This window comes from Limulus polyphemus, unplaced genomic scaffold, assembly GCF_000517525.1.
Source record: "Limulus polyphemus unplaced genomic scaffold, Limulus_polyphemus-2.1.2 Scaffold125, whole genome shotgun sequence".
Classification (NCBI taxonomy): domain Eukaryota; kingdom Metazoa; phylum Arthropoda; class Merostomata; order Xiphosura; family Limulidae; genus Limulus; species Limulus polyphemus.
The window spans coordinates 72907-99495 of NW_013665735.1; the positions used below are offsets into that span (position 1 = coordinate 72907).

General features: G+C 36.1%; 1 protein-coding gene across 3 annotated transcripts in view; it reads left to right on the forward strand.

The window, feature by feature from the left end:
• The first annotated feature begins 305 nt into the window (after positions 1–305).
• LOC106472980 (cullin-3-A-like) overlaps positions 306–26589 on the forward strand; it is a 102904-nt gene continuing 76620 nt past the window's right edge. Inside the window, exons 1-2 of one of the 3 annotated variants that reach the window (XM_013933654.2) lie at positions 306–588; positions 20245–20442. In XM_013933654.2, the coding sequence (XP_013789108.1) occupies positions 535–588; positions 20245–20442 (252 nt within the window). In that variant the 5' untranslated portion in view covers positions 306–534. Of the gene's footprint in view, positions 589–5882; positions 5953–20244; positions 20443–26589 lie in introns of those variants that run through there. The other 2 variants (XM_022402447.1, XM_022402452.1) reach the window with 2 other exon arrangements.

The following is a 26589-nucleotide window of genomic DNA, read 5'->3' on the forward strand; positions in this document are numbered from 1 at the left end:
TTGTAAGCTAAATATTTCACCATAGAATGACGGTGATAGTAACCGTCCAAAATTTCATACAATATGCTACTAGTGTTAATAGTTACTACCGAGAACTAAGACAAATTTTGTATAATATTCCCATAACAGGCATGCAGAAATATTTTAATAAATACTTAAAATAGTATAATTTTATACCTGTAAATATTGTAATTTATTTAGATTAAATACTTGTTTTATAGTCTTTACTTATTTAATTATTTTAAACTTTTTAGTTCTATAGAATATGACACTTTATTGTATCGAGTTGTTGAAAAAAAGAAATAGTCGATCGTCTTCACATGCTGTGGTTTGGAAGAATGGTGTTAGTCAAAGTTGATTTTATAGCTGTACTAGGCCTACTGTAGAACTCAGGGCCTTGGTCAGTTAGAGAAATTCTAAAACAAAATTAAAAAACAGGAAATTAGATTTAAAAGCCTTTTATTTAAACGTATTGAATGTAGTTTGATTGTTGTAGATGTGTTTAGACGCCTTTTAAAGTTTGAAGACTGCAAGATGAGTTTGAAACAGGGCAAGAAGGACACTAAAATGAGAATAAGGGCTTTTCCTGTAAGTGAATTTAAAGATTTAAGGTTAGCTTGGTTTTAATTGTTTCAAGTGGAGCAAGCTTCTAATAGCACTAAAAAGAATAACATTCAAAGTAGAAGGGCCATCAAAGTAGGCTTAGCATTAGAATAAAATAATGTTCATCCAGTCAAATAGAAAATTAGGCTTAGGTTATGAGATTTTACTGCCACCTAACGGTAGATTATATAACTTGTGAGGTTGTTGTTAAGTGAATATTGAAGTATTTTGCTTATGTCTTTGGACAGTTTTATATCTATTTCAAGGGTGAAAAATAAACGTTAGTGACAAAAATCGTTTTTGAGTCGAATAATAAAAAATAGACATGTAACTACTTTTACTTTTAGCATTAATTATGCTAACTTGCATTTCCAGTTACTTGCAGAGTGCCATTTTTGTAATAATATTAATAATAGGTTTAATACTAATACTTATAAATTATAGATGTATTGCACGTTGCAAGAAAAACATTTTGACATAAAGGATAATTCAAATACATCATCTTATAGTTAAAATACAGGGTATCTAAGAAATATGGAAACACTTGAAAAATCATGTAGACACACAGTTTGTTGCACTGCAAGAATAATGGTTTAACTTTTTGAAAGTGTTTTTACAGCATACAATTGCAATAGTTGAACATGTGTATCACTAGTTATTTGCAAAATGTGCAGTTTGTACCCTATCTCGTACCAAGTGTCTTGCAACATTGTGGAAGTAACCTTTTTTAACACTTTTTGGATATATTGATGGAATTCATCCTTACTCACAAGCTTACTTGTGTAAACCATGTCCTATGTGAAGCTGCATAAAGAAAGAAATAAAAAAATCATAGGTGTAGTGTCCAGAGGATGTGGGAGCCTACTGATTAAACCTCCCCACCCAATCCACTGACTGGGGAATATTTCATCAAGTGTGTAGTGAACAATAATGCTTGTGAGATAATGAATTTTACTTTTATTTTATTATGGTTTTGTTTGCTGTTCACTTATTATTCCTTCTATTGTTTAGTTTAGCTATGAAGTTTTATTTATATTAAACTGCTTACCTTCTAGCTAATCACGTTGATTTTGAGTAAGTATGTATGTATGTATTATGAAACTGACACCAGCTTCCGCTAGCGGTTACTTACAGATGCTATTAATGTTGTGAAAGATTATTTACGTTTAATAGTAATAAATTAGCTACTCACATGAGAGGTAATCACAGAGTCTAAGACAAAATAAAAACCCTGCCATGAGCTTCAGTGTGTTAGTTCACAAGGTACAACTAAAGTATTATTGCTAATTATTGCTCGATGGTTTTAGAGATTTTTGTAGATGTTTAAATAGGAATATTGTTATTTTGTAATTAGGTTTTTTCTTTGGTTCTTTTTTCCTAATTACTTTATTTATTGAAATAATTAACTTTGAAATTTATGTTGTATTTATTAGTATTAGTATCAAGTCCTGGCCAGACACATATTTATTAATTGTGATTTTGTAAGTGATGAACTTTACATTCCAATTGTTTGAAAGTTTCATTTTGGATTTAAATGGTTGTCAAAGTTCAATAAATTACTTTTTTTATGTTTCAGCCGGGGTTGTAGTGGCTGTTTGTGTTTTTGGCTGTTAAAAACTCCATTGTGGAGGGGCATCATCCTGCTTGAATAACATGTTAATAACATTTATAAGGACTGCTAAAATCTTTAAACGTTATTCTTGCACATGCAGCAAACTGTGTATATGTTTATGTTAAATGATTTTCTATGTATGATTTTTCAAAAGTGTTTCCAAAATTCTTGAACACCCTGTAGTATATCTTTTATCAAAAGTAAAATTATTTACAACCTAATATTTACTCTTAGAGCAAGATATTTTATTTTTATTATTTATGTAAAAAGTAAAACTTAATACAAGCATCTACCATATGTAGGTTAACTTATTAAATATGTTTTTCATATAAAGGAAATTTTTTTTATTATTATGTACACAAAAATATACCATACACATTTTGATTTAATTACTGAAAACATATGCTGGAATTTACAAACCTTTAACTAATCATTACACGGAACAATATTAAAAATGAAATTGTGACATAAATTAACATATCTCACTTTCTTCTATCACAAATGTGCATCAGGATTCACCAAATGTGTTTGTAGAAAAATGGAAAATATTAAATATGTAGAAAAAACAAGAGATAGGTATACATTTAACCCTATTATTAAATACAACAAAAGTGATAGCATTATTGTTTTAATATTGACTACATTGAATGCATTAATTATTCATTATTGAGCTACATTTTTTGTGGGTGATATAATGTGATAAAATTGGCTTCACAGGAAATTTTAAAACCTGAGTTTAATATAGGGAAGTTGGTGACTGCATATCAGTTAGGCTATTTGGAGCATTGATGGTAGGTATTTGATTAGTAAATATTACCCTACTACTCAAATAAAGCATTGGTGTAGGTAGAGAAAAAGTCATTGTATAAGGATATACTGTAAACTAAATTGACCAAATTACACAGATTCTGCACACACTAGCATTATGTTTGACATATTTCATATTTTCTTTAATTCCACTTATAAGTCCTTTGAACTGATATAGTCATAAACTAAAAATACCTTGGTTTTTCAATAGGGGTATTTTATTTACTGTATCCCAGCTGGCCTGATGAGCCCTGGTGTTAAGCAAAATAACTCATTGGCACTGGATATGGCAGATATACTGTGGTTGACATATTATTCTTTGCTTTTACTTAAAAACTCATAGAATTGATACAGTTCTAAACTATTTATAGGCTAAAAATGTCTTCATCTCTCAATAGAGGTATGTGGTTCTCTATAGCAGTGTTTCTGAACCCAAAAGCTATTGCATCCTGGTAGATCTTTTGAATATTTCACTGCATCCTGGTAACATTAATTACTATATATTCATACAAAGTTTTACACCCCAGCAAATAATGATCTGCACCAAACTGGTTGGGAAACACTGCTCTGTAGCACCTAATATACTGTAGGCCAATTTAACTATAAAAATGTACAATGTTGTGGCTTGAAATTAATGTTAGCAAATTGCTGTTTAGTGTTGCAGTTTTGTTAGTAAAAATTAAAATAAATTAGAAAAAAATTGGAATTGTGCATTTCATTAGGAAGATTGGCAGATTCTTAATAGCAAGTATCAGTGCACTTGTGGTATATTAATTTTAGTAATTTATATTAAGAGATTCTGAATATAGAAAGTTAATATTATTGTGATTAACAAGATTGTTTTGCTTGCTGGTGCCATGCTAGTTTTGTGATCCTTATTTGAGCTATATGTCATATCCAGGCCAAGTACTAATTAATGAGGATAGTGAGATCACAGCTTCAACCCATTTGTGTGGTTGCCAAGGCAATTAACAAGTGGGCCAGCCAGCTAGACTTACACCATCTGGCCTTTAAAGTGCAGTTTTGTTGGCTACATGATTAAAAACTACAGTACCAAAATGGTTGCTTATTGGAAGTAGTAAATATAAAATCTTATAAACAGCAGTTTTTCTACTTTCTTCTCAATTGGATTAACACAAATATTTGGCTTATTGGTTTCTCTAGCTTTTGGCATTTAATCATAACTTTTAACAATTAAATATATTTTTTTTAATTATAGGATGGCCATCAGCAGTGATATATTATAGACTTTGCTGATCTAGGTGCTTGTAGCCTAGATACATCAATTTCCATACAAATTTAACTTTTATGAAATGGTTAAAATAATAACACTGTTATTTGTAATTGAAATGATTCTTAATATTCAAAAATATTTGAAAAGAAAACATGACACAGAAGATTTATACATATAAATATGCTATTTATATATTTATTAACAAGGTTTTCCATAGAATTTCTGAACTGAGGGTAAAATACCCTTGAGTGTCAAATTCTTAGGATGAAGTTTTGAAATCTTTAAAACAAGTGTGTGTGTGTGTGTGATCATTGTATAATAATTTCAATTCAAAGTAGGCATACTTTAGTCTAATGATCAGACTGATTGCCAATTACCATTCGTCTACAGAAGTGCAGCGAGCAACTGCTCATGATTAAAATTTCAACCACCTTAGAAACAAGATGCTTGATAATCAAATTAAAAGTTATGTTTCTTTTGATTGCAAGCTTATAGGTATGAAGGCCAGACTTATCAGATGTGACCATTTAACGGGGCACCTGCTAGACAGCTCACCTTTAAATATGCAAATCAGTCATTGATATTTGCATGACTGAGGTCAGCTGTTGCTTACATGAGTCAATTCAATTTGTAATGTGTACTATGTACATGTATCTTATACCTGCCTCAAAACATTAATATGTTTGACACTGGAAATTGCTCTAAAGTCATTAACAGTGTTAGGATACTGAAATTACTACATTTATTTACTTTTTCAATTGCATGAATCAAAATTTCCATGTGAGGGTGTACCCATATGACTTGGTTTTTGTGCATGAAATAAGAAATGTGTGTGTGTGAAACACTCAGGATTCCTGGTTAGTGAGGACCTTGAATAACATCTAAGATATGACATGATTATTTATGGCATATTTATAGTTAATTTCAGAGAAGAATTATACTGTTGCTCTCAGTAGTCCTGAATTTACTTGTAAAAAAAAAAAGAAAAAACTAGCAACCAATCGTTAGTCCTTTTGAAAGTTAAAGTCGAGGCCAGAATGTACAAGCAGAACCACTGAAAAACAAGTGTAAACATGTGAGCTGTGTTTCTACATATGAATATTCTTATGATGATTTAGGTTGTGTAACTGACACTATCTAAATACTTTGTTATGGAATAAAAGTAATTAGATAAAGATATATCATTTACCAATCATGTGTGCTTACATAGTCTGGAAGCAAAGCAGAAAATAATTTTACCAGAATACCTGGTTAATAGACATCCAGAAATAGTCTTTAAGCATTAATGAAATTGCATTAGGGCACAAGATAATTTTTTCGTGAAAAAACTGCATTATTTCTGCATAATCTTTAAATATTCATTTTTAACTTAGGAATACAGAAATAAGAAACAACTTGATCTATTTTTACTTTTGTAAAACTAAAAAATGACATTGAAATGAAATTGTGCATAGTATAATTAAAGTATATGTGAGTGGTGAGTGTATATAAGAGTAATGCGAACAAAACAAAAATAAAATTACCAAAAAAGCTATGATTACATAAATTACAGCTACTTTACTTTCTTTCTTTGCTAACAATATTTTTATAGGTACATTACTGACAGTATATTGTAACAATTACTTGCAAGTAAATCAGGCCTGGACTGATCATCTGGCAGTTTTGGCGGATGTCAGAAGGGCCAGTGCCCTCAATGGTTAGTGAGCTAGTCCTCATAAAAAAAAAAGTTAACATAATCAAATATGGGATACTTTTGTATGGTTTGTCCATTGTGTCTATTTATATTCATAAAATAGCAGAGAATTTACCCAGTTCACTGCATTATAAGACCCACGTAAAATAATCAAATACAGAGTGAACTGGGTAGTCCTTGTTCTCAACAACTTTATTTAAAAAAAAAAAACTTGCAGTGCCTGCCATGCTAGTAGTGGCTCCTTTCTAATCACAGCACAGGGTGTTGGATCACTTTACCACATGGCAAAAAATAACTCAGGCAAATTAACAGATTATTGCATTATCACAAGTTTACAAAGATGGACAATGGTTAGCATGCTAGACTGTGGAGTTGAGGTTCTGTGGTTTATGCTCTATTACAGCAAAATTAAAAAAAAATCATGCTCTGCACTTATGGGTCATGGGCTCATTGTAAGAGTGATGATCAAAACATAATATTCAATTAGGTTAAGCCATGAGTTGGAGGTAGGAAGTGTTGACTAGTTACCTTCCCTCTAGTCTGTAACTTAAAAATTAGGAATGGCAAGTACAGGTAGTCTTTAAGTAGCTTTGTGTGAAATTCAGCAAACAAAAGTTTAATTTTTAAGTACTTTGCCTATCCTGATACATATCAGCTCTCTTTGTTTTTTAATTATATTTCAATATATTAGTTAGTCTGCTATAAAGAAAGATTTCCTTACAAGAATGAACCTAGCTGCAAGTGTTTGACCTATTGCATGGAACAAAATTCAGTATTTCTGAAACGGTACTGTCTCTTTTCACCCAAAGCTATCTTGACCTTGATTTGCTCTGTAAACATTGCTAACATTTTTCAACAGTGCAACTGTCTTTTATACCCTATCATTTCTGCACCATTGCAGCTACATCTACTGATCGTGTGACTACCCTCTACCATTCATACTGTGCCACCTATACTAACACAGGTAGCTCCCTCTACCATTGCAGCACAATCCTCACTTTCTCAATTGCCATTCCAGTGTATAGACATGTGTTTTAACTCATTCCCCATGCGACTACAAGATTTTGATTGTGCTTGATCGCAAATATATATCAGTTTGAACTTCAAGTTTCAATTTCTTGTGTTTGATTTTCATTGTTTCTACTAGTTTAGTTTAGAAATGCTTTTGTTTCCGAATTCTACTTTGTTCACATGAATTCAAAATTTAATATGGCAGATTATGCAATTCCCACCATAAGTAGAATACTAGTCCCCAGGTCTCAGGGTTGATGATGTTTGCTGGGGAAGCACAGGCTTTAGTTTGCAGGGTGTTTGTGTCTTACATTCGGCTGACAATTTTTTACTTTCACATTATGATTTTTGTGAAGAGGAATATAACTACTATGTGGAATTTGTCTTTCTACAGCACTTTCCAACTGTTACCGTGCCTCCAGCGTAATCGGCTGGGTTAGGTATTGTTCTTTTCTCAGGAGATCTGTGGTAAGTTTTTTCTGTGTGTATTTCTCACTCCTTGTAGGTATACCCATGTTCAGTGACATTATGTGAGCTTGTGTGGATGAACCTAATTTCCACACTTGGTAACTTAGGTCATTCATGTTTTTTCTGCTCAGTGTTGGGCAAGTTAGATTTTTTATACTTCTTTTACCATCTAGGTTAATTTAGTTTAAATTTGTGTTTGGAGTTTGATTATTCCTTTGTTTATGTTTGCATTTTTACTTTTTTCACTGTTAATATTATTTCATTTCTAAGTTCCTTTTTCTTTACTATTAGTCACATCTAATTGAGGATTAGATTTGAGTTAAACTTTGTTATTGCTAACTGGTTACCTTTTTATTCTCATGTTTGTTAGGGTCGATTTTATTTTTCGTGTCCTTCGTCATTAGATTCTTTGGGTGGACTTATATTTTCGATATTTAAGGTTTGTGTATTTTCCAAGTTCTGTTAGTGGTTTTGTAAGTTGGGTGTTACTTATTGTTTTCTGTTTTAGGTCAAATTTCATAGTTTTACAGGTTTGTTATTTTTATGTACTTTGTAGACTTTACACATTTCTGCATTTGGTTAGTTTGTTAGTAATGAGTACTTTGTCTTAGTATGTTTAGTTTGTGTGTCTTTTTGGCTACTCTTTACAACAGTTCCATGGGTTCTACAGGTTCTGTCTGTTGGTTTCTGCCTTCCATTTTGCTCCCCCTCTATCCACTTCCTAGATCTCCTTCCCTCCTCCTCTGGATCTTATCCCATTCATTCGTCTTGCTGAGTCTGTTTGAGACCTACTACACAAAGGAGCTATCGATTGAGTGGTGCCCACTCAACTGAGATTTACTCCCGTCTCTTTGTTGTCTCAAAAAACACAGGAGATTGGAGTCCATCATGGCTCTTTCCCGGCTGTATTCTTATCTGGAGACACCTCACTTCATCCTGGAGTTCTATCTCTCACTTTAGTGGATTTTTTGCCCAGTGTCATGTTGTTTTCTTTGGTTTGTCCTTGAGGGTTCTTTCTTCCAGTTCTGGGTGCTGCCATTTCGTCTTTTTTGAACTCCATTTGTGTTTTGTCGAGTGGTATGCTATTTTGCATGTCATTTTCACTCACTGGGTTTTCGGACTCCCTATCCTCCAACATTCCTTGGACCATCCCATCTCACTTCCATCTGGGATCAGGGTCAACCTTGCTTGGTGGCCTGACTGGGACTTGACCACAGTGGGGTTTCCCATTCCTCTGCCTCGCATCAAATTTCATCTGTTTACAGATGCTTCCTTGGTGGGCTTTCCTCGATTCCCCAGAGATTTTGGGTTGGTAGTTAGTCAAGGAGGCTACTCTCCATTTCCACATCCTGGAACCTTTTGTAGTTCCTCAAGCTCTGTGTCATTTCCTCCCATTCTTGCTGGGGTGGTTGGTTATAGTTCATTCTGATAATTCTACTGTTGTCAGCTATATTACCAAGCAAAGAGGAACCAAGTCCAGATCTTTGTGTTTTCAGACTCTGGATCTTCTGTACTAGACCACTGACCACAACATGACTGTTAGAGTGTGTCATGTTCCCAGAGTTATGATTCTTGTGGCCGATCGCTTATCATGTCCCAACCAGTTTCTCCCCTTGGAGTGGACCCTTCATCCTCAGGTGTTTATGAGGTTGTGTTCTCAACTAGGAACTCTGCATATATATGCATTTCCCACTCACTGGAATGCCAAACTTCTTTCCTTTTTGGTCTCCAGTTCTTCATCCCTCAGTGCTGGGTGAATGCTTTCAGTCCAGATCGAAGGGTTCTTCACCTGTATGCCTACCCTCCAATCAAACTCTTATCTTGGGTCTTTTCCCTTATCCAAATCACTCCTTGTTTTCTGCTTGTTGCTTTATACTGGCTGGCTTATACATGGTTTCCTCTGTTGTGACCCTTACTGGAGTTACAGCCTCTGCTCTTATCTCTGTCCTGATTGCTCCTCAGGCAACTGCGATTGGACATTTTTCATCCCAAAGTCAACACACTCCAGCTTCACATGTGACTTTTGTCCTGTCCCGTGTCTCAACTCTGGGACTTGCCCCTCATGTAGCATCTTTCCTTGCTTGTACCATTTGTCCTTCCACCTTGTCTATGTACCAGAGGCTTTGGTCTGTTGGCCTTGGCTTCTGACCATCCTGTCCTTCTGTTCTTCATCTGGTTGTTTGTTCAGGGTTTGTCTGTTTCAACTGTTGCTCTTTTTAGGGTTGTCTTGTTGATCACCTTGTGTTTCTCCCATTTCCAGGAAGCGTTCTCCTTCCCAGTTGTTTTCCCTCCTTTTCTGTTCCTTTTTCTGGTCTGCCTGCCATGCCCCTTTGTTCTGCCGATGTTCCTTGTACCATTTTTCCTTTAAGACCTTCTAGCACGTGGTCATTGTCATTCCAATATTTATGCCATTAATGTTTCTCGCATATTTTACCATTCCTCATATGTTATCTGCCATCTGGATCAAGCTTCTTTCGCAGGACATCAGCTGCCTGGGAAGGTTGTTAGGCCTTTTCTCCTCTTTCCTTATCTTCCTTTTTTCCACCTGTTCTCCTTTTTGGATCTAGATCATCTACTTTGTCCAGTTCATTACCTGCTATGTTATATGGCTCGTACTGCTTCCTTTCATGGCTCTCGTTCCTGTCTCTATTCCATGGAATTCCTGTGTTTCCTGTGACCTTTTCATCTATTATGCTCAATGGTTGGGTTTGTTAACTCATACGACTGGCATATTCTGATGTGTCCATGGACGGTTGCCATCTACATCATGTTTCTTCACACTAAATTTGTCATTTAACTGTCTTTAGCTTTTCGCAACCTCTGTCTTTTGAAGGTGATCATTCAGACTGGTATGTGGACAACTCCCAATACATTTGTCATTCTTTATCTGCACAACATAGCTGTGTCTTCCTCGAGCGGTAGAGTCTTCCTCCTGTTATGATTCTACACACACCTGTTCGCCTTTGCTTTGGGTAAGTCGACAAATTTGTTTTACATTAATTTGTTGATATACATCATATTTCAGGATCCCACCTGGTGATGGGTGTTGCCTGGTCAGGTATGCAGAAAATTATATCTTGGCACCAAATCTGTATACTTCCATAATATTCACTATGGAGATGGGGTGTTTCTGTAAGACCACCAGCTGCTTATCTGGGAGTATGTATATATCTATATATTTTTTTTATTATCACTATCATATATAAAGGGCCATCACTCATGGACTTTACGAGTAAAGCAGATGGGGATTTTTGACTATTCCTACTGATTCGTGATTCTTACAATCAAGGTCTATCTGCTTTCCAAAATAGGGAATCACAGACACCCATTTCACTGCCTCCAGTGTGTCATTTCTCTGGACTTCCCGATGTGTATCCCCCTCTTTCTTCTAGGAGAGCATGGGAGTCCTTACCAGTTGCTGGAGTGGGATCTGTATGGTAAAACAAACTTAAAAGTCATATGTATCCACTCTATGAGAAGAGGGCTATTGTCATTATATTTCATATTATAATATGCTCAATCCAAGATGCTTCTCCTGGATGTTTTTTGCCCAGGTAGACTGCACTTGTTGATCATGAAATACAAATTTTATACAAGGTGCTTCCACTGGATGTTTTCTGCCCGAATGGACTGCACTTGCTATACTCAATAAAACACAAGGTGCTTCTCCTGGATGTTTTTGCCCAGTTTGACTGCATTTGTTGTTCAGAAAATAATTTTCTTTATGCAAGGTGCTTCCACTGGATGTTTTCTGCCCAGATGGACTGCACTTGACATACTCAATAATATCACAAGGTGCTTCCACTGGATGTTTTCTGCCTGGATGGACCACACTTAACATACTCAATAATATCACAAGGTGCTTCCCCCGGATGTTTTTGCCTGTGCAGACCACACTTGTTGATCTCTATAAATATTATGTTCAAGATATAAATTGATCAATCTTATGCAAGTTGTTTCCTCTGGATGTTTTTGTATGTAACAGATTGTGTGATTAACAAGTATGGTTGGCCCATACACATGCTTTCTGTCTGGATGGACTGCACTTGACATAAACTGATGTATACCAAGGTGCTTCCTCTGGATGTTCTGCCCAGGCTGACCGCAAGTGGTTATCTTAATTTATATTCCAAGGTGCTTCCTCTGGATGTTCTGCCCAGGCTGACCGCAAGTGGTTATCTTAATTTATATTCCAAGGTGCTTCCCCTGAATGTTTATTGCCTGGGAGGAGAGCACTTGGCATATTCATATACATTTATGGTCCTTTAGCCGTAGCTACGTATTCTTATATCTGATTCCAGGCATCTTCTTCAAATCTAATTATGATTGTGTCATGTGCTCATGCTTGTTACATATGTGGAAATCTTGTGTACAATCCTTTTGCCCATGGGCTTAGAAGGAAAATCAAAGTCAAGATAGCCTTGGGTAAGTTCCTATCAGAAATACATTTTCAGTGTTAGAAAATGTTAACTTTGCTGAGCCTGTTTGGCATTTGATAAGAGTTCTATAACAAATCCATTTACTGACGGAATAAAAGACTGTAGACATATTCTTCAGAAAATCAAACAACATGAAAAAAAGTAGTTTACAGAGGCTGTGCATAAGCTTACTTTTTGAAGGCCAACAGTGTAGATATCAATAAGTTATTATTCCATAATCAAACATTTGTATGCTGAGAACAGTGCAAAAGAGGTGGAAAGTACTGAAGTGGGTGAAAAACATTGTAAAAGTAATTGGCAAGTGTGGACTCAGCCATAGGGGAAATAAATCAGAGGCTACATTCAGTTCAGAGGGTTTTCTTTAAATCATGGCATATTTTTGGAATTTTTTCTACTTAGCAAGTACAACATTTTTTCTGTGAAAAACATAAGCAATTGCATAGAAAAAAAAGAAGCAAGAAATTGCATTCCCTTAGGAGGAAAAGGCAGAGGATCACTTTTAACTTTGCTCTCTAAAATAACAGTTAAAACTGTCATCAAAACAACTCAACAGCTTATTCAGAAGGCTTACAAATGAGGTGAGAGAAGTTGCAATGTTCTCAGTGCACGGTGATACAACTCAGAATATCACTTCAAAAGACCAATGCTTTGTTATCATACAGTGTGTAGCAGGACACATTCATGAGAAGCTCCTTGTGCTAGTTGGTTGCAAATGTTCAGCTGGAGAATACTTTTTCAATTGCTAATGTAGGTTCTCAAGTCTTACAAAAATTGACATGGGAAAAATTCAATGGCAACTCAACTGATGGAGCAGCAAATGTGCAAGGATAATATAAAGGTTTCACTGCATGGCTATCAAATTCCTGGATCAAATTCATACATGGTGCTGTGCATGTGTACTGAATTTAGTATTTAGTATTTTTATTGCAATTACATTGCTATTCAGTTTGATGAATGACATCACAGTGCTTATTCATGAGTCATTGCAACAGACAAGTACATGGGAAAATCAAAGGCACTATGATCAGCAAAACTTGCTGGTGCTCTAAAGATACATCATTGAGAAAAGAATTTTCATTTTAAAAACTAGATTCTGTTTTATATGTTGACTATACCTTCACATTAGCAAGGAAAAGACAACCAGAGATATAAACCTGATGTGTGTAAAGGTGAAAGCTTTTAAAGAATTGCTATTTAAATTCAAGACAGTTCTCACAGCTCAAGCTGTCATGTGCATATTTGAATTGACTTCACCATTGTCAAAATAACTCCAGACTAGTAGAATGAATGTCTTAAAAGCACATCAAGTGGTGACTGGAACACACATGGAGCTCAAAATGTTTGATAGAAATTTTGACATAGTTAAAAAAGCTGCAGATAATTTTGTAGAGTGGGCAAATGATAAACTACAAAAACTGGAAGATTGTGAAGTTCAAGTACAGTCCACTTTGCTTGAAAAGACAGTATGGAAGAATAAAACCATAGCAGTCTGCTGGAGAAGAACCAGTATCTGATACTGTTACAACTTATAGGATTCAATTGTACAATGTAATCCTCAATACAATTATTGAGAGCACATGTTGTAATTTTCTCTACAGTGGAACATTTGATGCTAACTTTGCTTGTCTGGACTCTAGAAACTTTTGTTTAGTAAGAGATCTCTTGGGTTTAAGACACTGGCACTAGAATAATTAAGCAAGAACTTGCTCAAGTTTGTTGAGAGAACCACAGTGGAAAATTTATATTGTGAATTAATCAGTCTAGCTTTGTGCTGGGACAAGCTAAAAGATCAGTACCAGGAGAATGTGTAGTCAAGGTGGCAAAAGAAACATCTAGGGAAAACAGGAGTAAGGATTATGATGTGGACATAGAATTAGAACTGATGAATAAGCCATGCTTGATATGAAAGAATTGTGCTTTTGTTTCTGTCAAATTCTTTGGCCATATAGTTTTTGCCTGATGCCAATAATGTGATTGGTCTGGCCTACAAGTTTCTATTGATTCTGTCTTTCACCATGTTGTCTGTGAGAGAAGCTTATTCACCTTGAATTTTATCAAGAACAAACTGAAGAACAGTGTAGCACAGGAGCATGTGGAGTTGTTTGTGCTAATAGCAACAGAAAAACACTTTCTTGTGAGTCTTGATTAGAATTGGATAATCAATAGATTTACAGACGAGAGTAAGCTCCTATAAAGTTTGTAAAGTAATTCAGTAGTATTTTCTTATTTGTGTGGCTTATAGGACTATATGTGGCCTTACAGTCAGTCATTATAGAGGTGTACATGTGAGGAGATTGATATATTGAGTTTACTAATCTGAATAATGAAGCAGGCCTTATTCAAGATCTATGAACTTGTTTCAGTACTGAGCAGTGGTCCAAGTTTTCCATGATTAAATGCGAACGCAATTCTCTGATAAATATCATAAAAAATGCTTTTGGTTGTGATTAAAATTAATTGTTAAAATTGAGTCTCTCTAGCCACATTACATTCAGATATCAGTTAAATGTAATGTTTTTATTTACATTATTTATTATTTTTAAGCAAATAGGAGTCTGCCACACCATCAACTAATAAAATAAATTAGAACCTGCCACTCCTGATCAAACAACACTTACTACTTCTGTGGCTTCAGGTTACACATTTTAGGTGGAGGAGGTCTTGGCCTTGATGAATCTCGAGTTAGAGTCTATCATGTGGCTAGCTGTGTCTTTAGAAACCTGGCCAGATCTCCCTTTACCTGGAGAATTTGTTCTTGAAGAGGAAGATTTGGACAATTATTTTTACACTTCCTGCCTTTGCTGTGCCTTCCCATTCTATCCCTCTCAATCTATGTCATCAGTCATCTGTATTTTTTGTTACATAATTTCTCAGGTATTTTACCCCTTGTCTCTTTCCCCTTTGTCTTATGATTCCTCCCCTTCCCTTCTTCATTCTTCCCTGAAATTGGATTATTTAGTTTTACCTCCTCAATTGATATTTGAGCCTGTGCTGAACAGTATTTTTTACCCAATTGTGTTTGGGTGCCAGCATGCCTCAGCTACCATGTTTGGCTGTCTCTCATGCTTTGGCATATCATTGGTTGGAATTTCTTTTTTTGGTTTTTAGACCTTGAAGTCTCTGATTCAGGCATGAAGCTCCGATTGTGCTACTGCACTATGATTTTTCTTAGTCCAGTGTTCTTGTTTCTGACTCACCCTCACTACCATTCTCCGTTATCTCTCATCCATTCACCTTTTTTCTGAGGCTATCCACCATATTCTTGAGGTTTTTTTTGGCAGATACACATACCCTTCTTTTTTTCTATGTTGATGCACTTATCTTCCTTGGCCTTGTCCCTTCCTACATGGCTCCTTTGTTGTTGGGATCTCCTTGGCAGAAATGCTCTCTTGTCACTTGTGTCTACCTGCTTCCTGTTTATGAGATTCCATCTGGCTCCATTCTTATGCCAGTCTGTTTTGGGGGAATCTCCCTGATAATTTAGTCTTGGATGGAGACTGTGCATCAACATTCCTTCCCAATCCAATCCTGTTCCCATGTCTTGCCCTCTGCATCCCCCCTCTACCAGTGCCATATTCCAAGGTTTTTGTGACAGATTGCCAAATTGCCCATTATCACATTTTTTGACATCAGTTTCACCAGTGACTGTCCCATGGATTCTGGCATTGTGAGGGTGTTGTTGGCCAAATTTGCTCATCTATGGCACCGTTTCACCATGGACACTTGTACTTCAGGTTCTAACAGAAGGACTGTTTCTTCATTTTTCTGCTCTTTCACTTTATCCCCATGCCCTGTATCTTTCCCCCCTCCTTGAGACCCACTTTTTTGTCAGCATTTATCTGAGGCCATTTGAGATTTCATGAACAAGGATGCTATAGAACAAGTATTTCACTCTTCTCCGGGTTTTTATTCCTAACTGTTTGTTGTTACCAAGAAGACTGGGAATTGGCATCCAGTTATCAATCTCTCCAACCTCAACCATTTCATGGTTGTCCATTAGTTCACCATGGAGTCTTTCCTTGCCCTTCGAAGGTCATTCACTCTAGGTCTATGGATGACTAAGGTTGATGTTTTGGATGCTTATCTTCATAGCCTTATTTCTCCAGCATTCAGACATTACCTTTAGTTTATTCACAGGGGTCAGGTGTTTCAGTTCCATGCTCTACCACTAGGTCTGTCATCGGCAGCATATGTCTTCTGTTGCGTGGTCAGAGCATTTGCCCGCCATATTCATAAACAAAGTTTGCAGTTTCCCCATTATATGGATCACTGGCTGCTTTTAGCTCGTTCCCTACAAGTCTCTCACAACCATGCCCATTTTCTCCGACAAGAGGTGGCTTATGTGGGATGGCTTGTCAAACTGGAGAAGTCCCATCTTGCTCTCACACAGTATATTATCCATCTGGGGATGTTTTTCAACACCTACTTCAGTAGGACTCGGCCTTCCCATCTTCTATGAAGGTGATGGAGCTCTTAGTTTCTAAAGCCAAATAGTCTCCTCCTTTTCCTGTACACGAGGTTCTCTTTTTTGGGGACCTGTGCTTCCATAGAATCCCTCATCACTTGGGTTTATGCACACATGCATTGCCTTCAATAGGTACTGCACAATCAAAGGAATCTCATTCTGGATCCCTTGTACTCTGCCATGCTCCTCCCTCCTTACCTACAAGCTGACTTTGCCTGCTGGCTCGACAGGTACAACACTTTAATGGCCATTCTTCTGCTTCCTCCCTGTCCCAATTTGCATTTCTTTACATATGCTTCTCTTATGGGATAGGGTGTGTACTTGGATTCTCAGGAGATAGCTGGTCGATGACTACACATTAACATTTTGTAAGTCCTGGCTGTGGATCATTTCCTGCTGGTTATATGGGGCCACTTCGTCATGATTCATTCCAACAGTTTGACTGTCATCTCTTAAATCAAGGGGGCATCTAATCCCATTGACTTTTCTTTCAAATGCTGGATCCCCTTTTCTGGAATCTCAGTGTTGTCCTTCATGCCCTTACTCTTCCTCTCTTTGAACTTTTGGCCACTTGCTCTTTTACTACCTCTTCCTCAAGGTGTATTTCTTAGTCCTCTTTGTATGTGTACATCATAGATCTGATATCTTTGCTATTGACATCTCCCATATCCTCTGTCACCATACCTAAGTTCTCCTTCATCCGGATTGTAGTTTCCCCAAGACATCAGCAGTGTGTGAAGGGAACATCACCTTCACCCCTATTTACCTCTCCTCCATCTCTCATTCGTATTCCAGATCTGATCCAGATTGTCTTTATTGTTTGGTATGGGCTCTGTGTTGTTATGTTACCCACACAGCTTCCCTCCATGGTTCTCGTTCCCATCTTTTTATACTCTGGAATTCCTACTCTACCCATGATATTTCTCCTGTCACCTTTAACAGATGGATTTGCTAGCATATTCGTCTCACTTATGCATCAATATCCGAGGATTCTCTTTTTTTTTATGTTTCCTCCTACCAGATCCATCATCTCACCCTTTCCCTGACTTCTCACTTCCAATGTCCATTGGAAAAGATTAGGTAGGCTGGCATGTGGACTATGCCTCACATGTTTATTGTCCACTACTATATCACTTGGCCATCTCCTCCTCATCTGGCTATCACTTACCACCCTTTGTCATTCTCCATACCTCATTTCAATTCTGAAAGGGTAGGTTCTTATTTTTTTATTTTTTCTCCTTACAGTGGCCCTTTCTTCTTTACTGGATACCACTCTGTAATGAGTGGTGCCTGTCCAGGTATACTTAAATGTAATTCCACACCATATGGCTGTAGAGGTCTATAATGCTTACTGAAGAGGTTGGGTGTTCCACAAGACTGCTTCATAAATAATGGCCATGCCAGACTGTACCAACTCATGGCTATCATGTGTAAAGCAGTGTCGAGATTGCTGCCCATCCTTCACATTCTAGTTGAATAAACCAGTGCCAGCCTGCTTTTCAAAATAGGGTTTCTTGGTCACCCATGCATTGTCTTATGATGTTGTGTTCATATGGTCTACCCACTGCATTGTTCCCCCCTCTCCCAGTGGAGTACAGGAGTCCTTGCCATTTATTAGTTCCTAGCCACTGGGGTAGTGGACCTTGGAGGCTTCCTCCAGAGTGTGACTAATTCCACTCATTTGAGAGTAAGGAGGTGGTGTTCTGTAGGTGTAGATGGTGAGTACTCCTCTGCTTCCTGGTCTTGAGGTGAGGACTGTTGGAATCCTTCTCCTACTACAGACTAGATGACAAATTCCCTATGCCATCTGGTTTTTGGCTGGAGTTGACCTACCAAATATGGTCTCGTGCACCTTAGCCACTCTACTGCATCTGATGTGTCCACTTCCAAATTGGATGGACATATTTTCTGCCCAACATAGCGACACGTACTTTTACATTGGGTGAATAGTATACCCTTTACAGGTGAGGTGCAGTCTCCCACAAGGGTAACTTGTGTATATTAGGGTATGATTTTTATTGATTTCTAACAGTTGATCCAAGTATTTACACATGACATCTTCATGGTTACACAGATAAATACACTTAAAAAACAATATATTTAAAGCAGATAATGCTGTTCAGTGAAATACTGTAGTGTGTAGTGTTAGTATTTTATTAGGATTTATTTCTAAGTCTTTGATTTGCTATATTATAAATTGTCTTTCCTAAGTGTAAGAAGCAAATAAAAAGAAACATGGGTACATGCACTGGTTATTTGTTTGTGATGCTTAGCAAAGTGTGGCTTAGATAAAAAAATGTGGAACAAAAATTGGAAGTATTCTAGAATAATACACTTACAAAAATATTTTACTTTAATGTGAAAAAAGGAAATGTTTAAATGAAAACATTTTAGTGGATTAATACCATACTATGGGGAAAACTGGTACGTCATGTACAAAACAGTTTTTTTGGTTGTAGTATTTTGTAGTTGAATGCACAAAGTTTATAAAATGTATAGGCAGTGCTGTGTATTTTAGGTAATTAATACAGTCAAGTGACCTGCCTAGACTACTCAAGAATGAGGTTAGCAATGTAGAGTTCTTAACGAATCTGATGGTTGTGCAGGGCATCTCAGTGACTGTGAGGTTAAACCTATTTCGGAATGCATAGTACCCAACATCTTTAGTACAAAAGACACTGAGCTAAATGGTCTGATAAAAAATGACAAAATATATGAGTTATCTAGCAGTGCTTTAAAAACCTGAGTATTGGGGCAAGTATCACAACTCAACAGGGTGGTGGTACTGGAAATCTTAAGTGCCTATAAACAAATGAATACATTCATGCTCAAAACCTTAAAACATAAACACTGCTGTTTGAGATGGAGCTCTGAGGATGACATATTCATTCCCCAAATACCTTTCCCATTGCAATGCATAGTACTATCTATACCCAACCATCCCTTATGCATATGGTGACGTTGTCTGTAGTTGTATGCTCCTACTTTCATTTTTGCATAGTCTAATAAATTTAAAAAAAATTTCCACACATATACACACATTGTTCTTTTAAGTATATAAATACTTTCCTAAGATGCACTGTTTTATGATATCACCAATGTAATCTGCAATCATAAGATGTCCTTGGCTACTCCACTCCCCATTCTCCCTTTTCTACATAGCTCCAACTTATGTCTGAATCATAGCTTCCACTGTTTTGGTTCAAGCCAAGTATTTTTATGATGCTATGTTTACCTGTATGTGTGTTGATACATGTTTCACAAAAGTTTTGCTTGGTACAAAAAAACATGAGCTGAAGCTTTTAAGAGAAGGAGGTTGATCAGCAGAAATAATTATAGTTATGATTGGCCAAGCAATGCTTACATGTATTATAAAGCTTGGTGATTAACTGAAATAATTGATATAATAAATAACCTTTGAGCATCAATTAGATTGTTTGGTATCATGTAAAATAGTCAATTATTTTAAATTAGTGTTTCTGATTATTCTAACTATATGAGTAATTGAAATATTGCCTTTGAGATTTCTCAATATTATTTTCAGTTAATTCAATGTTGTTCAGCTTAATCGAGTAGTGTTACTGCTAAAAAAATCAACTAATCAAAATTAGTATACTAATCATTACTATTTTGGATTATTCCAAGTATCCAAGTCTCATGAGAGAATAATTAATTATTTGAATGTAATCAATTAATAACAATTAATTGATTAGCAGATTCCACTAATTGCCCATCTATAATGTATTACACATGGAATTTATAACTTTTAACTTGATTTTAAATTATTGATTTTAAGACAAGATAGAAAACTGTGAATATTCTTTAACCAGCCTTGAATTGTAAATGGCTGTGATAAAGATATTTATGGCATACAGTTTCTAATGTTTGATCCACAGTTTGTTTATATTTCAGATGACTATGGATGAGAAGTATGTACAAAACATATGGGCATTGTTAAAAAATGCTATTCAAGAAATTCAGAAAAAAAATAATGGTGGACTTAGTTTTGAAGAACTTTATAGAAATGCATATACAATGGTGCTACATAAGCATGGAGAAAGATTATATACAGGACTAAGGGAGGTGGTTACAGAACACCTAGTAAACAAGGTTTGTTCACAAAAAAATTTCTCTTCAAATCCTTAAATAATAAAAAAATAAATACAGTAAGAGATTGATTTCACTTTCATGTTTTGTAGATCCAACTAAGTCATTACTCAGTGTGAGAACTAAAAAAATAATTTATGAAAATATTTTCTTGGTATATTCATACAGTGTTTTATCATATTTATATCTGTCATGTTTGTATGTGACGAGAAAATATAACTGAGAAATTTTCCTGTGGTTATGAGAGCTTTAATTCTTAATGTTACATTGTATTATTGCACTTACTGGAACTGGACCAGATGTGCTTGTAGTATGTAGTACATATATATATATTACAACTGTAATATAGATGGCTAATAGGTAAGTCACATTATTGCCCATCAAGGAGGATACTACTGTATGTGCTTAAATAAAACTACTATTTTCATTATCATAATATCATTATTAATTTATTCTAATCAAAATACATCACTGGTAAATTTTATCACAGTCCTAACTTTTCTTCAGCAGTCAGCTAAGAGATGAGATCATTTTGACTGTTTAACAGAGGTGGCTATTGCACAGGGGTTTCAGTGTACCTGTTGTTTATACTACTTACTAAAAGAATGTGTCCAGAAATATAGTTCAAAGACAGGAAAAGTTAATAGGAAAAACAAATTTATTAAAAGTGTTTATTATTATTTTTAAGCAAATAGGACAAAAGTTTTTTTTTTAATATTTTTGTCAATGTTTAATGACGCAGTACACTGTATTAATGTTTTGACTGAAGTTTTATAATTGTAACCAGTGTCAAAGTCATTAAGGTTAGTAAACTATATGTTAGTTGTGTGGACTAACAACTGCTTCTGGAAAATCTGGGAATCATATGGAATAGTTATCATGATTAGCTACCTATATGATCACCTAAGTGTTATTAATCAGTAATGAAGAATAAAATATAATTAGTACTTAATATCTAGGTATAATAATAATAAGTAAAATAAACAAATAATAATAATTAGTGTTTAGTATTTAGGTGTAATAAATGAAAATAAAATTATAATAAATGAATAAAAATTAGTTAATTATTAATAATTAAACTTAGGTGATTGTATGGACTCTTTTAGGCATAACTGTTGATATCCAATTGCAACTGTCTTGCCATAAGTACATGCCCATTCCTTAAACCTGTGCATATCTGACTTTTTGTTTGAATTTGAGTGTATTTTGCATTAGATAAAAAATTATGGGGAAATTAGTGGCCATTAAGTTAAAAGGGGTGGCTGTTCAAAGGAAGTAAAATATATATAGGAAAAACAATTGGGGAGGGGATAAAAAATTGGTTGAGTATGAGAAATGACTGTTAGTAGAGGTTAGAGTGTATATACATTTAATAATTATTTAATCAGACTCTTATGTGATTATTTGCAAAATATGATTATTACCTTGTGGGTTACAGCCTCAGATTTTTGAAAGTACAGAAATAACTCGGTTAATTCTTATATGACATGTAATAAGCATGTAATACAGGTTAAACTTGTTAAAAAACTCATTAGTTATGTTAGTTATTAATCAACTTGTGTATTTTGTAGGTTACACACTGTCAATGATATTTTCTATCTAATGTTATGAATGTTCATATTAAGTTTATTATTAAATCATTTATTGTCATTAAAGTGAGTCTACTGGCTCAGTACACTGCTGCTTTGTAAAGTCAGACTGGTCATAACTTTTTTATTAAAAGTTTTAAGAAAATAAGTTTGAGAATCAGAAGGATTTGTGTTTACGCTATTTTGTAAATAATTTGGCACTGTAATTTTGAAATACATTGTTTAGAATATTAATATCTGTTGATTATTTTTTAATGTCTTCAAGTTTTGTCTGATAGCTCGATATTGAGTAACCGTTTGTGTAGGTGTGATGAGTTTGGCAACTATTCACAAGTGATACCTTACTTATACAATTACTTGGTGTTTTTTCACTTTTCTTTCACTTTGTACAGTTTACTCTTCCTTATGTCGATCATTTGTAATAATGTAATATTTTGCTTAAATTAGTTTCACCATAGTTCTATCATTATTTAACTTTAAATATAGCTCTTCTTTGTTTATTTTTTGTACACATTACAAGTTTATAATTTTTTTTCTTTTCTTTCTAGTTTCTTAAACTACTTGTTGAGACTTGTATATAAATATATGTGTTAGGTGTGGGTGGGTGGTATTTATAATGGATTCTGAATACAGTTTTGTGGGGGAGAAAAAAGACTAATTTTGCATTTACTGCAAAAGTGATGAAATCCAATGTTGAGGATGAAAAGACATTCTGTTCAACTGTTTCCTAACCAGATTGCTAAATGTATATAGGTGAGTTCTTCAGGGAGTAGATCAAAATTTCTTTTAGGTTTTTTAATGGGAATGACTTGTTTAAAAGCATTTTACAATCATCATTTGAAAGGTCAAAACACTTTGTGTAATCTTCAGGGAATATACCATTCTTGCATTTGATTTGAGGGTTAAGTAACTTCATGTGACAAGAACTGGGGTCTTGAATTTATTAATCTCTTGGGTCCCTTATGTATATTGAATTAGTAATTTTGATACAATACATACCTCCTCTTACACAATAGCTTTTCTCAATCTTCAACTGCCCTCTAATTCATTTAAAAGAAATTTTTTCATTGATGCACTAGCCTCTTTACCCCATATGTTCAAGCTGTTCATTTAGCATGCATAGAGCATACAACAACCCTCCATCAATAGGAGCACAACACACGCTCCTAGAGCAGCTGGCTCCCTCTGTACTACTTTACATGAACCTCACTTTTTGATTGGCACGAGTCAGACATGTTTCTTGCTTGCTTTCAGTTTTCAATAATTTTTTATCCCTGTTATTTCAGACTTTGTTTATATTTATTCTTTTTTTTTGGAATAAGTTTACTTTGCTACTTCTTGCATTCTAGTGTGTTACTGACCTTAATTACCATTTTCACACATATTATTGTGAATTTGAAATTGACCATGATTACTACCATGGCTTCTGAAGTTCCTGGGGACACGCAACCTCTTATTATCCTGGTCTCGGGATTGTCGTTGTCTAATGAGGAAGTGCAAGCCTTGGTTTGTTGGGAGTTAGCTTCTTATGTGGGGCCTGGGCCTTCTTCTCAACAATGGCTGTCACCTCTTAAGGCTGGAGGAGCAGGAAAAAGGCCGTCTAAATCACCCTCATCCCAAACATTCTCGTCTTTGCCATGTTCTTTACCTTTTGAGGAAGTTCATCCTTCTACTCCTTTCCTCCAGTTAATTACACAGGTTTGTTCCATTTGGCATTTTTCTCCTCTCTCATATGATGCCTCTCCTTCCCTTTTGTGTGAGATCCCTAATTTGGGCTATTTGGTGTTTTTCTTCATCTGACATTGAAGTTCATGCACAGTGGTTTTTATCACAGTTAAGTTTTGGGGTTAGTATGCCTCGACCCCCCCCCCCCTGAGTTTCTGACCAACATGATTTAGCATTTTATTATTCTTTAAATCCTCATTTGCATTCCCAACAATTAGATCTGCTTTTACCCCCACTGGAGTTCTAATCCTGAAGCTTCTGTCTCATTGTCACAGGCACAGTGTTTGAGGATTTGTCTTACACTTACCAACATTTTGTGTTGCCTCTCTTCTTTGCACCTTTTGTCTAAGGCCTTTCGTCAGTCTGCTGACAATTTTTGGGAGGACCTCAGATCCTTTCTGTGATTGACTACACAGTGTGGTTAAGTCCTGTGGGAGAAACTTCACTACCGATCCATGGGTTTTGTCAGAGGGTTTCTCACTTCAATTATGGTTGCCACCTCCTCTTTCCTTTTTCTCATCCAAAGGATCCTGTCTCAAGCAGTCATCTGTTAGAGGCAGTGAGAGACTTTCTTCTCAAGGAGGCTATTGAGCTGGCATTTCCTGTTAAGGAGGTTTTTAATTTTGGCTTTTCTTTGTCCCCAAGAAAACCAGGGATTGGAGATCTGTCATTGATCTCTCCCATCTAAATCAGTTTCTGGATCCTCCATGTTTCACCATGGAGTCATTTTTGGTCCTTCATTGGGTTTTCACTCCAGATCTTTGGATGACCAAGTTTCAAGCAGCGAATGCATACCTTCAAAATCTCATCTCTCCATCTTCATGTCAGTTTTTTGGTTTGTCCACGAGGAGTGTGTTTTCCAGTTCTGAGCTCTTTCATTTAGGCTTGCCTCGGCTTCTTACATGTTTTATCAGGTAGTCAAGACCTTTGTTTGATATCTATGTTCGTTGGGACTCTGGTCTCATCATTATATGGATGATTGGCTTCTTCTACCTCCTCCTTGTTCATCATCTTCTGACCACACCTGTTTGATCCTGGAGGAGGCAGCTCATGTGGATTGGTAATCAAAGTGAAGAAGTCCTTCCTTTCCCCTACACAGTATCTAGTTCACATGGGTGTTTTCTTCAATTCCTATCTCATTTGGGACCAGCCTTCACCACTACATATTCGGGATATGAAGCAGTTGGTCATCAAGGACCTATCCTCTCATTCTATTCCACCTAGTAAGGTTCTATCTCTTTTGTGGATTTGTGCTCCCTTGGTCGCACTCACATGCATTCCCTTCAGTAGGTATTCCATGATCGTTTGAACTTCAGCTTGGATCCCTTGGATCAACCGGCTGCCCCTCCTCCCTCTATACCGAACTTGCTTGGTGGTTGGACAGAGACAATACTATGGCTGTTATTCCTCTTTCACCTCTTTATCTGGACCTGTATCTTTTCACTGATACTTCTCTTATGGGTTGGGGTGCCTATCTCGATACCCAGGAAATTTCTGGGACTCAGTCATTGGCTGAATCCAGGCTTTGTGTCAACATTTTGGAATCCTTTAGCTGTTTGTTGTGCCATTTCTCATTTCCTCCATCTTCTGAGGGAAGTTGGTTATGATGCATTCCAACAACTCCATAGTGGTCTTATACATCACCAATCAAGGAGTTACCAAATCCAGGTCCCTTTGTTTTTGGACTCTAGAGCTCCTATTCTGTGCCTACAAGCACTAGATCCAGCTCTTGGCTTGCCATGTTATCCATGCTTTAAATCTTGTTGCAGATAAGTTATCGCATCTGCACAATGTATTTCTCATGGAGTGGTCTCTAGATTCTCAAGTTTTCTGGTGGTTATGCTCTCATCTGGGAATCCCACACACAGATGCATTTGCCTCCCATCTGAACAACAAACTGCCATCTTTCTGGTCTCCAGTTCCTCATCCTCAGGCTTTAGGGCTCAGGCTCAATCAGGAATGGAGGGGCCTTCACATTTATGCCTTCCCACCTATACATCACCTTCCCAAAATAATTTCCCTCATCCACACCAGTCTGTGTCGAGTTCTCTTGGTGGCTCTGTTTTGGTTGGCTCAGCCTTGGTTCCCTCTTCTGAGGCCTCTACAATAGTCATCACATCTGTTCCTACCTCTGTTTCCATCTCTACTTCATCAACCTCATTTGAACATCTTCCATCCTGCCATTCCCACCCTCTGGCTTCACATGTGGCTTTTGTTAGGTCCCTTGCTACAAGACAGGGTCTGACATCGCATGTTGCCTCTCTCCTTTCTCTCTCGGTCCGAATTTCCACATTGTCAGTTTTCCATTTCCCATATTTATTCCAGATCAGATCTGGATTGCCTCCTGTGTCCTGTGCAGGCTTTATGGTGCTATGTGACTCGTATGGTTTCCTTATATGGTTCTTGTTGCCATTTGTATATTCCCAGAAACCCTTCTGTGTCTTCTCTGTCATCTTTGTTATATCTTGGCTTATCAGATTTGACATCTCACCATATTTCTAGAAGCTCATTTTTGTCATCCTCTAGAGAAAATCATCCAGGCTGAAATGTAGTCTACTCCCCATATCTTTGTTTTTCATTACCTTCTGGTGGATATCAGCTACCTCCTGTGGAGATTTTACATGCACAAGTTCAACTCTGACTTGGATATCTTTTTCTGTTATGTTTTCTTTCAGAGGCCTCACTTTTCTTTGATATATTTTTGGAGCCTGCTCGGTGGTGTATTGCCTGGTCAGGCATGCTTTTCTATAAACCTGCACCGATACCTTTATGGTTGAGATGGGGTGTTCTGCAAGATACTAGTGGCTTACATAGAGGTATATATATATATATATAT